The sequence below is a fragment of the Giraffa tippelskirchi genome, chromosome 4 (genome assembly GCF_054371585.1).
Source record: "Giraffa tippelskirchi isolate mGirTip1 chromosome 4, T2T-mGirTip1v1.2.pri, whole genome shotgun sequence".
NCBI lineage: Eukaryota > Metazoa > Chordata > Mammalia > Artiodactyla > Giraffidae > Giraffa > Giraffa tippelskirchi.
In genome coordinates this window covers 135,380,572-135,394,354 of record NC_137278.1, presented here as the reverse complement: position 1 = coordinate 135,394,354, position 13,783 = coordinate 135,380,572, and the positions used below count along the sequence as shown (strand labels likewise).

The following is a 13,783-nucleotide window of genomic DNA, read 5'->3' as shown; positions in this document are numbered from 1 at the left end:
TTCATTTAACCACACATTGTTTTATATTTACTATGCCAGTCTTTGTCTCTTAATCAGTGTTTTTAGACCAGTCATATTTAAAATGATTATTGATACAATTGTATTAATGTCTATCATTTTTGTAAATGTTTTCTGTTTATTCCACTTGTTTGTGTTTCTTTTGTTCATGTTATTCCTCTTTTTTCTTTTAATTGAGTACTTTATATGGTTCCATTTTCTTCTTTCTCTTAGTATAATTGCTTCTTTGAAAATTTTTTATGGTTTTCCTAGAGTTTGAAATATATATTTATAGGTATTCTAAGTCCTCTTTCAAACAATATATGGCTTCCTGGATATTTTAGATACCTTGTAACAGAGTATTCCTCTTTCTTGGTGTCCCTTATGCCATTGTTGCCCTTCATTTTACTTATCCAGAAGTTATAATTGCCAAATACATTGTTGCTTTATCAATATTTTGAACAAACATTTGTCTATTAGATCAGTCAATAAGAAATGTGAAGTATTTTATCTCCATTTGTTCCTTCTCTAACACTCTTCCTTTCTTTATATAGATCTTGGTTTTTTACCTCTACCACTTTCTCTGTCTCTAAAGAACTTCTTTTAACATTTCTTGTAGGCAGGTCTACTGTGCAAATGCACTCAGTTGTTGTTTATCCAAGAAAGTCTTTATTTCTCCTTCACTTTTCAAAGACAGTTTTGTGTACACAAAATGCTAGGTTGATGAATCTTTTTTTTTCAACACTTTATATAAATATTTCACTCTACTCTTTTCCCTCGCATAATTTCTCAAGAAGCATCCAGTATAATCTTATCCTTGTTCTTCTATTAGTAAGGATTATTTTCTCTCTGGCTTCTTTAAAGATTTTTTTTGTCCTTGGATTTTAGCAGTTTGAATAAGATATGCTTAAGAGTAGTCTTTTTACATTTAGCCTATCTGATGTTCTGTGAGTTTCCTAGATCTGTGGTTTGGTGTGTTGTTAATTTTAGAAAATTCTCAGCCATTCTTACTTCAAATATTTCTTGTTTTTTCTCTCTCCCCTCTTTCTGCTATTCCCAGTATATGTATGTTATACCTTTTGTAATTGTCTCACAGTTCTTGGACATTTTGTTTCTCTTTTTTTTTTTCCTATTCTTCTTTTCTCTTTGTTCTTCAGTTTGGGACGTTTCTGTTGACATATCTTCAAGCTCACCAATTCTTTTGCCATGTCTAGTCTACTGATGATTTTCATCAAAGGTATTCTTTGTTTCAGTTTTTTTTTTTAATTTCTAGCATTTCCTTTTGATTCTTAATATCTCCATTTCTCTGCTTACATTACCCATCTCTTCTTACGTGGTACAACTTTTTTCATTAGCGTCTTAACCTATTAATCATAATTATTTAAAATTCCCAGAGTGATAATTCCAAAATCTCTGCCATGGCTGAGTCTGGTTCTGATGCTTGTATTATATCTTCAGTCTGTAGTTTAATTTTGCTTTAACACATAGCATACCTTTTTGTTGAATGTTGAATGTGTATCAGTTAATAGCAACTGAGATAAATAGACTTTCAGTATGAGTTTCATGTTTATTTAGCGAGGAGTTATGCTATGTTAATGTTTGCTGTTGTGTTTGGGTTTCCTTAGATATTCCTTTTTATTTTTTTTATTAATTTATTTATTTTAGTTGGGGGATAATTACTTTACAATATTATAGTCGTTTTTGCCATACCTTGACATGGGTTTACATGTGTTCCCCATCCTGAACCCCCCTCCCACCTCCCTCCCCACCCCATCCCTTTGGGTCATCCCATTGCCCCAGCGCTGAGCATTTGTCTCATGCATCGAACCTGGAATGGTGTTCTGTTTCACATATGATAATATACATGTTTCAATGCTATTCTCTCAGATCGTCCCACCCTCACCTTCTCCCACAGAGTCCATAAGACTGTTCTATGCATCTGTGTCTCTTTTTCTGTCTCGTATATAGGGTTATCGTTACCATCTTTCAAATTCCATATATATGCATTAGTATACTGTATTGGTGTTTTTCTTTCTGGCTTACTTCACTCTGTATAATGGGCTCCAGTTTCATCCATCTCAATAGAACTGATTCAAATGTGTTCTTTTTAATGGCTGAGTAATATTCCATTGTGTATATGTACCACAGCTTCCTTATCCATTCATCTGCTGATGGACATCTAGGTTGCTTCCATGTCCTGGCTATTGTAAACAGTGCTGCGATGAACATTGGGGTACACGTGTCTCTTTCAATTCTGGTTTCCTCGGTGTGTATGCCCAGCAGTGGGATTGCTGGGTCACATGGCAGTTCTATTCCCAGTTTTTTAAGGAATCTCCACACTGTTCTCCATAGTGGCTGTACTAGTTTACATTCCCACCAACAGTGTAAGAGGGTTCCCTTTTCTCCACACCCTCTCCAGCATTTATTGCTTGTTGACTTTTGGATAGCAGCCATTCTGACGGGCCTGAAATGGTACCTCATTGTGGTTTTGATTTGCATTTCTCTGATAATTAGTGATATTGAGCATCTTTTCATGTGTTTGTTAGCCATCTGTATGTCTTCTTTGGAGAAGTGTCTGTTTAGTTCTTGGGCCCATTTTTTGATTGGGTCGTTTATTTTTCTGGAATTGAGCTGCAGGATTTGCTTGTGTACTTTTGAGATTAATTGTTTGTCCATTGCTTCGTTTGCTATTATTTTCTCCCATTCCGAAGGCTGTTTTTTCACCTTGCTTATAGTTTCCTTTGTTGTGCAAAAGCTTTTAATTTTAATTAGGTCCCATTTGTTTATTTTTGCTAGTATTTCCAGTATTCTGGGAGGGGGGTCATAGAGGATCCTGCAAAGTAGAGTCTGTATCTGACAGCTCTCTCAGTCTTAATTCACAGTTCTGCTGGAACACTGTTGATGAAGTGATAGCATACTAGGGAGAAGAAACATTCTGTACTCTCATGATTAAATTTTACCTTTTTGAAAGGTGGATTTGAGTCTCTGGAGCTATGACTTTGAGAAGAGTTTTATAGCCATTGTTTTTCTCCCCTTATATGAGACAGGGAATCTGAAGGGGCTCAAATTATCTCATTGCTCTTCCCCTAGGTCAGATAAGGCTCTGGTAATTTTTCTTGAGAGCAGGCCTTAATTAAGGAGAAAAGAACACCCCAGCATATTTTAAAATGTTACTTTCTCCCTCTCCCTGTTTTAAGTATTAGGGAGTTTTTTTTCCAGTCTACCACAAGAACCTGCTAGGGTTCCTGGAAATAAAACTCACAAAAGTGTGGGCTTTCCCCAGAGATTGGCCCTTCAGGATTTTTTACCTTTCAGGATAGTTCATACTGGGTCTCCATCAATTCATAGTTCCTGCTTCAGTATTCCTCTCAGTTACTGACTTAAGCAGTTATTTGTGTTTCTTTATATTCAGCAGTCTACTTAGTTTTCAGGGAAACAGTTTGCCTTGTGACCTCAGTTCTCTGATGATTTTAAATGTTGTTAATTTTCATTTTGTTCCACAGTTTTTCTTGTTCTGAGGATGGGAGTGACAACTTCCAGGCTCTTTATATGTCTGAACAGAAACTAGAAGTCCTTATTCTTATCTTTATTCTTATTAATATATTGTCAGCGTGATGTTAACGTCAGTTTATAATTGAAATATATAATGTATCATTATATTTTGTCTTTGATTTTTTGTTTTTACCTTGCTTTGTTGTTTCAAACACTGAGTACCAAAGACTACTTAAAGATGGTACCTGAAACCAAAAAGTTACATACCATGAGACCAATTTGCAAATTGTATTGAAGTCCTTTTCAGTGTTCCTTAAAATATTTGGAAAAAGAATTTCTTAGGGTCAAAAATCTAGCCTGTAGCTTTTTAAACAAACTTTATTCTTTGAGAGTTGTGTACACAATAAGGAGAATTATGTACAATTGCTAATCTCAAACCTAGTATTCTTGCAGAATTTTCCAGCATTTAAAGAAAAAAATCATAGTATAATGGGTGGTGTGTATAAAAGTGTAATGCCTCAGTTTTTACCTAGTAATGAATGTGTACAAATTATCCAAGTAAATAATCATGTATTCTAGGATAGTAGAAAAAAATCAGATCTTTAGTGTTAGACATATCTGGTTTCAAATCCCAACTCTTGCCACAATGCTCTAGAAACTATGGTTCTAGAAAGTTACAGAAAGCTTGAAAGCTTGTTTCCTCAGCAGTATAGTAGTGATTGTTTTGCCTTCTTCAGAAGGTTATCACAGAATTCAAGTAAGATGATGTTTGTGAATATATGAATACATAATAAGTTCTGAACAAACAGAAGTTCATATAAAAAAGGTACTTTACACTGTGTGCAGCTTTGTTGAGAATGGTGTGAAGTAGTGCACTGCCATAACTTTCAAAGAATTCAAGTAAGAATCCAAAGATTCAGTGTATTTGTGTGCTTTATTTATCTTATTGAAAATAAACACACACACCATTCATTGTTATCTCCAAGCTTCTGTTTAGTTTATTAAGCATAACATTACTGTAATGCCTAACTTGTACAAATATGTTTCCATACTACTTTTCAACTGTGAACTATTATTTTATCCCATATTCAGATTTTACTGGAGGGTTCACATTTTAAAAGCATATTTAGACAAGATCCCTGACAATACATTTTCTGTTTTGCTATATAAAATATGTAACTGCATTACAGAACAGTAGGTTAGTAATGAGTTGATTGTTAATAATATTCTACTATTATTCATATTTTATTTTTATTGATATTATTACTTATTAGGAGGAAAAGAAGCAGAGCCAAAGATTGTTGGTTTTGGCTATCTTCCACTGGCACCCTCTTCCTCAGTTGAGATACTTTCCATAAATTGAGTATTACTGGGAGGTACTATATCTCTCTCTCCAAAAGCCAAAAATAGACCAAATACTTGCATCTTTCCTCATTTCCTTTGGCAACTAAGCCAGTCAGTCAGTTGTTTCTATCTGTGGCTTTGAATCTGGGCTAACTGGGGCAAAGAAGCTGAGAGTGGAGAATTCATGTCTGCAGCAACAGAAGCATTTAGTTTCCAACTAGTAATACTGCTTTTTACAACTAATAGTACAGCTGTTTTAAAAGCTAAAATGTGTTTGTAGTGTAGATTTTTTGATATATCATTTAGTGCATTTATTAAATGCATATTTTGCTTTTAAATGAAAATTTTCCTGCAGAGTATCTATCCCATGTGTTTTAAGTCAAATTAAATTTTTTTGCAGGAAGAGGGCTATTAAGAGGGACATGGAATACTTTTTGGTCATTAAGGAAAAATAACTTGCCAAGAACTTGAGCAATTGAGAAAACTAAATGAGAATATCTGAACTGAAGTGCTATTTTCAGCCCTTTTAGTTTTGCTTTAAAGACAGAGGAAATAATCTTAGCTTTATAGCTACAGATGTTTGTTTTTAAACTGTTCTTTTACATATGGTGAATCATTAAAATATTATAATATATACTATTAATATATAACCTCCTGCATTTATTGAAGGATTTTAAATAATGACATCTTAAAGTAATAGAAAAAGTGTACCTTATCTGCTTCACTTATGTTTTCATGATGCCTAAGAAAGTGTTTGATGGTAGGAAAAATGATATTAGTAATAATAGTATAGATTATACCAATAACGTCATGGTTTTTGGCTTTTAAAAGTTCTGGTAGAAAGTGTTTTAACCTCAAGTGTTTGCTTAGGGGTGTTAAAATCAGAAAACTTGTACCTAGTAGCCTTATTGAATAACTTGTTCAGTTGAACCAAACAGCTTCTCACTAGGATAAAGGAAAAAAAGAATTTGGCTGAAGGGGATTTCAGTGAAAGAATAAAGACTAATCCTGAGCTTTAGCTGTGACTGTTTGAGTAATGAGCAGAAGATTAGGCATTATAAACTGTATTGATGATTTAAATGAAAATTATATATATATATATATATATATATATCTTTGAAAGATGGCCAGTGACTGAGAAAAAGTGTCAGATATATATATTGTAATAAGTGTACTAGGTATTAAATTTTGTGTCACTTTGCCAGATACTGTAAATCTAGTTTCTATCTTCTGAGAAAGTAACAGGATCCAAAAAAAAGTGTTTCTACTGTTTTTAGTTGGAGTAGCATTTATATTGTTACACTTAAGTATAAGGTTCAAGAGAAACAGAAAGAAGATACAAAAGAAGGGATAGTTTATGAAGAAACAAAATAGAATTCAGTGTGTAATTTAAGGAGTTAACCCTGAACATAGTGGGTATTTCTGGCTAATATCCCAAGGAAGAAAAAATGATTAATGACAGAAGATGTAATATAAAGAAAAAGGAAGTTAAGGAAGCTCTAACAGAGTAACTTAAATTCTTTCAGTAATAACCCTTCCCCCCACCCAGAGATGTAAAAATCACTTAGTTCACAAACTCACATGAATACGGGTGAAGACGAGCTCTAATAAGATTGAAGTTCAGTGTTTAACAAAAGGTGAAAAGTTTGGAGCAGTCTCTGTGGGGAGTGTTTTTGGGTGCAGGAATTAATAAAATGAGTTGTGAGTAATAGTTGATAATAGGGACCATTAACTTGGAGATAGACTAATAAACTTCACTGAGCAAGGTATGACAATGTTGAAATAGCTGGGGAAAAGATCTCAGAGTACATTATTAACAAGGTGGGCATGGTTAAAATGAAAGAGGTTACCACTGCTGCCACTACAACTACTACTACTAATAATAATGATTATGTTGATAATAGCTCTCATTTATTGTTGGCATACTATTTGCCAAATAATTTTACATGTATCACCATATTTAATTCCTACAACCACCCTGAAAGCTAGAGTAACAGTAAGTAAAATGAGTTTCAGAGTGGATTTATTTGCTTGGTTCCTCTACCTTTGGTTGTTTGTCCCCAAAGTGTGTGTGGGGAGGAGGGGAGGCAACCTTCACATTGTACATGCCAGAAGTTGCATATTTATTACAACAGGTTTTCAACAGATGGTGATAAAGAATCTTAAGGAAGGACATTCTTTTTATTTGTACTAAGGCATCATATAACCATACAATGGCAGTGGTATATAAAATTATATTAGTAACACACCCAGTCTTAGACTCACAGAAGTAGAAAACAAACTATGGTTATGGAACAGGAAAGGAGGTGGGGCACGGATAAATTAGGAGTCTGGAATTAGCAGATATAGCTTACTATATATAAATTAGACAAACAGCAAGGTTTTAACTATATTCAGTGAAAGTGAAAGTCACTCAGTCATGTTCTGACTCTTTGCAACCCCATGGACTGTAAAGCCCATGGAAGTCTCCAGGCAAGAATAATGGAGTAGGTAGCCTATCCCTTCTCCCAGTGGATCTTCCCAACCCAGGAACTGAACCGAGGTCTCCTGCACTGCAGCTGGATTCTTTACCAGCTGAGCTACCCGGGAAGCTATATTCAGTGAAAGTGTAAAGTGAAGTTGCTTAGTCGTGCCCGACTCTTTGCAACCCCATGGACTGTAGCCTACCAGGCTTCTCTGTCTATGGGGTTTTTCCAGGCAAGAGTACCGGAGTGGGTTGCCATTTCCTTCTCCAGGGGATCTTCCCAACCCAGGGATTGAACCGGGGTCTCCCACATTGCAGGTGGACGATTTACCCTCTGAGCCACCAGGGAAACCATTATGGAAAAGAATATGAAGAAGAATATGTATATAACTGAGTCACCTATTGTATACCAGAAACTAACACAACATTGTAAATCAACTCTGCTTCAATTAAAAAAAAAAAAAAACCCAAACAACTCGGTTTTGTTTAAAAAACACATATACAAAATGAAGACTTCTGGTGCCTCAGCAGTAAAAAACCCGCCTACAGTTCAGGAGATGTGGACTTGATGCCTGGGTCAGGAAGATCCACCGGAGAAGGAAATGACAACCCACTCCAGTATTCTTGCCTAGGAAATCCCTTGGACAGAAGAGCCTGGTGAGCTACAGGCCATGGGCTCCTAGAGAGTCGGACACAATTTAAAATTAAACAGCAGCGACAACCAAAATGTTAGCAGTTTAGGTAATTGAATCACAGGAAATTTTTATTTTCATTTGGTTGCCCTTTTGAATTTTTCTGATCTCTTTAAATGAACGTGTTGTTTGTTTCAGGGGACCGGGTACGTTGTTGATAGAAAGGTAGTAGTAAGGGAAATTGTTTAGACACTGTTGTAGACAGTAATGGCATCTCACTTCATGTCTTATTCTTCTCCATCTCAGAAAAAAAATATAGTTCTCTGAAAACTCATTATTTTATGTTGAAATTACATTTATGCATTTTAAGTCCAAATATTCCACTTAGTGGATTTGGAAACCTTAATTTCTTTCCACCCTCATATGATCATTGTAGCCAGCTTCATCACTATTTTAGAACTTCACCTTGTACCATGTTCAGTCAAAGTCTGGTTTGTATGACTTAAACACTTAGATGAATAGAGAGAAAATATAATTAGGATGAGTGGAAACATCATAGGTAAGAGGGACATAATACACCCTGTGTTTAACAGGTAAAGTGAGCACTTAAAAATTCTTGTTGTCTTAAAACTGCATGCACACAGAGTTGTGTGTGTTTAGTAGTTTAAATTGATTTAAAGAAGGACTAACTTCATCCTTTTTTCTTTTCACCAGTAGATTCATCAATTTTATGTATTATAAATAAACTTGCTTCACTTAATGTATTGCAAAATAGTTTAAAATAGATAACATTTTGATTCTGACAAGTCATAGTACATTTGGAGTTTGATTTGTGCATGTGTTTGTCTGGTATGTGTAAACAGTTTTACTTTTCAGTTAATAAATTAATAGTATTTAGGTAAAATCTTAAAAGTACAATGAGAACCGTCTTCTTGTAAGAGTAGTGTTCCAGTTGTTATTTCATATTAATGAAATAGCATTATGAGTGAAAGTGTTAGTTGCTCAGTTGTGTCCAACTCTTTGTGACCTCATGGACTGTAGCCCACCATGGAATTCTCCAGGCAAGAATACTGGAGTGGGTAGCCATTCCCTTCTCCAGAAGATGTTCCCGACCCAGGGATCAAACCTGGATCTCCCTCATTGCAGGCAGATTCTTTATAACTAGAGTTTTGTACTTTTTGGCTTCCTTCACCTATTTCATTTTCCTGCACCCATCTCCTGCCTCTGACAACCACCAGTCTCTTCTCTTTACCTGTGGCCTTAGTGGGAGGGTTTGGGTTTTTTTGTTATTCTTTTTTTCACCTTCCACATATTAAGTGAGTTCATATGATACTTGTCTTTCTTGGTTTGACGTATTTCACTTAGCTGGATTCCCTTGAGGCCATCCAGATTGTCACAGATGGCAAGATTTTCCCCTTTCTTCATGGCAGTATAATATTTCTCTCTCTGTGTACCACATTTTCTTTCCTTTCATCTGTTGATGGAACCGTTGTTCAGTCACTAAGTCATGTCCAACTCTTTGCAAACCCATGGACTGCAGCACACCAGGCTTCCCTGTCATTCACTTCTCCCAGAGTTTGCTCAAATTCATGTCCATTGATGCCTTCCAACTGTCTCATCCTCTGTTGTTCTCTTCTCCTCCCACCGTCTATCTTTCCCAGCATCAGGGTCTTTTCCAATGAGTCGGCTCTTCACATCAGGTGACCAAAGTATTGGAGCTTCAGTTTCACCATCAGTCCTCCCAGTGAATATTCAGGGTTGATTTCCCTTAGCATGGACTGATTTGATCTTTTTGCAGTTGAAGGGACTCTCAAGAGTCTTCTCCAGAACTGCAGTTCGAAAGCATCAGTTCTTCAGTGCTCAGCCTTCTTTATGGCCCAACTCTCCCATCTCTACATGACCACTGGAAAAACCATAGCTTTGACTATACGGATCTTTGTCAGCAAAGTGATGTCTATGCTTTTTAATGCGCTATTTAGGCTTGTCATGGATACTTAGGTTGTTTCTGTATCTTGACTTTTGTAAATAATGCTACAGTGAACATGGGGGTGTACATATCTTTTCAAGTTAGTTTTTTCATTTATTTGGTAAATATCCAGAGTGGGAATTGCTGGATCTTATGGTAGTTATATTTTTAATATTTTGAGAAATCTCTATATTGTTTTTCACAGTAGCCACACCAATTTACATTCTCACTAAGGGTGCACAGGGACGGGGGTTTTGTTTTTCTCCATATCCTCACCAACACGTCTTCTTTTTTGTCCTTTTGATAGTAGTCTTCCTAACATATGTGAGGTGACATTTCATTGTGGTTTTGGTATTGATTTCTTCATATACCTGTATGTCTTCTTTGAAAAGTGTCTAATTAGAACCTCTACCCATTTTTAAAATGTGGGATATTTGCTGCTGAGTTGTATGAGTTCCTTATGTACTTTGGATGTTCACCCCTTATGAGATATATGATTTGTAAATATTTTCTCCCATTCTGTACATTTGCTTTTTACTTTGTTGATTGTTTCCATTGCTTTCACAGACACTTTTTAGTTTGATGTAGTCCCACTTATTTATTTTTGCCTATTTTTGTTTATTGTTGCCTTTGTTTTTGGTATCAGTATCAAATCTGCAAAAATTGTTGCTAAAGCATGCATTCAGCAACTTACCACTTCTGTTTTCTTCTAGGACTTTTATGATTTCAAGCCTTACATTCCAGTCTTTAATCCATTCTGAGTTAATTTTTTTTTGTATGGTATAAAAGAGTAGTTGAGTTTCATTTTTCTTTGCTTGTGGCTATGCATTGTTACCAGCATTTCTTATTGAAGGCATTGTTTTCTATTAAATATTTTTTACTTCTTTATCATAAATTAATTGATTATATATCCATGAATATATTTCTGGGCTCTCTCTTCTGTTTCATTGATCTATGTGTCTGTTTTTATGCAGATACCATACTGTTTTGATTACTATAGCTTTGTAGTATAGTTTGAAATTAGGGCACATGATGCCTCCAACTTTTCATGTTTCTCAGGATTGCTTTAGCTTTTTGGGGTCTTTTGTGATTCTGTACAGATGTTAGGATTAATTGTTCTATTGCTATGAGACATGCCATTGGAATTTTGGTAGGGAATGCATTGACTCTGTAGATTGCTTTGGGTAGTATGTCACTTTAAACTGTATTAATTCTTTGAATCCATGATAGTTTTATAATAAAACTATCAGGAATTATTTATATAGATGAAGTATTTATATAGATGGAATGAAATATGTCAGTTACAATGGTTTTTAACATCATCTTTTATACTTCAGTATTCAGTTCTTTTGATTAAAATTTGTTTTAAAATGCCTATCATTTATTTCCTGAAGGAATATTAATTTGAAATATTATGTATGTGCTCCGCATCAGAAATTGGCTCAAATGTAGACATGTTTATCTGACATCCATAAAAAGTTCAATTCTGAGCGAGTTCTGCTATAAACTTTAAAGATACTGACTATATAAATATTTGAGTTAGTAGTAATTGAAGTCTTTTAATGTAGTCTTTGCTGTCTGGATTCCAGTATTCTCTCTCATTGCCATATATTCTATTTAACAAGGGAATGAAGTATCTGATTTTCTTCAGATTTCTGTCCTTGGCCAGATACACTCAGGTATTTGTATTATTAAACCTCAAGGTCTGTAACTGAGTAGAGTATGATGTTGGAGAAACAAGAGACATGACTTCTTAAACATGGATGGGCATACAAAATGTGAATTCAACGAAAGAGCCAGACTCACCAAAGTTTATAGCATTTAGATTTTTAGATTGAATATGCTGGAGTTTATTATATGTGATATGAAATCTGGTGAATGCTTGAGCAGCTTCTGAAAGTACAACAGAGTATGGTATTTGTGTATAAGATTATGTTCTGTTTTCAAATGAAATTTTATCTACTTTCAAGAGATTCTTAACTGACAAAGGTAGGGAAATGGAGTGAAATATTAAGCTTATGTCAAATTACCAGAAGTGTTCAGAACATTTGAGTATTTGACTTTCAAGTATAAGCAGAAATTTTAAAAATATTATTTGAAATGATATTTATTTGTACTGTTTTGCTCAATATTTGGTCTGGAGCTTTTGTATTAAGAGAGCAGGTTTTCTATTTTAAAGAACGTATCCAAGTGTCAGAAAATTTCTACTACGTTTATGTTTTGTAGGTGGTTTCAGACCCCCTCACAGGTTTTCTACCATGCAGCAACTGAACATGGAGGAAAAGACGTATATCCAGGGCAGTGTCTTTGGGAAGGTTGTGAGCCTTTTCAACGACAGAGGTTTTCTTTCATCACTCACTTACAGGTACACTTTCTTAATACTATTTGATTTGTAGCTCATTTCGTTGCATTAGAGATCTTGATGCTTATGTTTTTTACTTCCTTTTTCTTAAAAAGGACAAGCACTGTTCAAAGGATGCCCTGCTTGCTGGATTAAAACAAGATGAACCAGGACAAGCAGGAAGTCAAAAATCTTCTACCAAGTAAGGAACATGAATTTACTTCCTGTTGCGCATTTAAATAAAAGACAAATCAGGAACTTGACAAAATAGCAATAAAAGGCAATTCAGCATATCAGGAAACAGGAAACCTGCGTTGTAGTCCAGCTATGTATGTGACCCTGTTCAAATTACAAAAGTGCCCTAGGAATCACTTTTCATATTGACTGGACCACATGGTGTATAAGTACCTTGTAACTCTAATATTTTGATTCCACTTTGTAGACAAGTCATTGGTAGCAATGACAGATGATGTATGAGAAATGCTTTGTAAATTGGAAATAAATATATGTTTCTTTGTCCTTTGAGAGAGGAGTTCAACATGTACTTGATAATGGCAGAGAGATTTATTCCTACATCTACTCCTGAGGAGAGGCTAAAGTGGCATGTGATGGTCCAACGTAAAATGTGTATGTCACATTTACTATTTGTTACTCATTTACCTTTTATTTCATGAACACTTATAATACTTGTAGTCAAGTTCTGAGTTGACTGTGGATTCCTATAAGGTCCTTAATCGATTTACATAGTATCTCCTATTTTATAGTTTCCAACTGAGGCCTTTAATTCTAAATAATACAGTCAGCCCTCCAGATCTTCAAGTTCAGCATCTGAGGATTCAACCAACCATGGATCAAAATATTTGAAAAAAATTTTTTTCAGGAAATTCTAAAAGGCAAATTTGAATTTTCCATGTACTAGCAACTGTTTGCATATCATTTGCATTGTACTGAGTATATAGGTAATCTGAATGATTTAAAACACACAAGAGGATGTGTGTAGGTTATATGCAAATGCTGTCATCGCTTGGAATCTGTCTAGGATTGGCTGTAGGCTTTTGGTATCCTCGGGGGGTCCTGGAACCAGTCTCCCATGAATACCAAGGGATAGTTGGATTTTAATTATTATAATATGAAGATAAATTAATTTGTCAACATTTGTTGAGATATTGCTGTGTACTGAACATTATGCCAAACACAGGGAATTCTGAGGACATGGTTTAGTCTAACTTCAGAGAGTTGAAATTCTAGACAGAACTACAAGTATAGAAACACCGGAAGCTGCTTACATACTTTATTCATTCCATTATTTTTTATTCTCTCCATTACTATTCATTCCTCAGCTAGGTACTAAAATATGACATGAAGTATACATGACCAAGATACGTTTTGCTGTTCTCAAGTCTGGAGATACAATGAGAGATATAGATGATTCTTATTAAATGGCATCAAATGCACAGGACACTGTGAAAGCCCACCTACACCAATGTAGGAGACCATGGAAGGCTTTCTGATAGAAAGTGAATCCAAATTGAGATCTATAGAATGAG

General features: G+C 35.0%; 1 protein-coding gene and 1 long non-coding RNA gene across 7 annotated transcripts in view; one reads left to right on the top strand and one right to left on the bottom strand.

The window, feature by feature from the left end:
- ARID2 (AT-rich interaction domain 2) overlaps positions 1-13,783 on the top strand; it is a 195,377-nt gene that overhangs the window by 161,689 nt on the left and 19,905 nt on the right. For 3 of the 4 annotated variants that reach the window (XM_081483139.1, XM_081483140.1, XM_081483141.1), the window contains 2 exons: positions 12,122-12,260; positions 12,353-12,438. In XM_081483139.1, coding sequence (XP_081339265.1) covers positions 12,122-12,260; positions 12,353-12,438 — 225 coding nt within the window. Of the gene's footprint in view, positions 1-12,121; positions 12,261-12,352; positions 12,439-12,762; positions 12,864-13,783 lie in introns of all 4 variants that reach the window. The other variant, XR_014051524.1, reaches the window with a different exon arrangement.
- The window catches only part of LOC145503524 (uncharacterized), a 32,813-nt gene that overhangs the window by 17,450 nt on the left and 1,580 nt on the right, over positions 1-13,783 (bottom strand). The window contains exon 2 of one of the 3 annotated variants that reach the window (XR_014051536.1): positions 1,042-3,734. The exons of 1 other annotated variant lie outside the window; for it this stretch is intronic. This is a non-coding gene — a long non-coding RNA (uncharacterized LOC145503524). Of the gene's footprint in view, positions 1-1,041; positions 3,735-10,966; positions 13,065-13,783 lie in introns of those variants that run through there. One more of the 3 variants, XR_014051538.1, reaches the window with a different exon arrangement.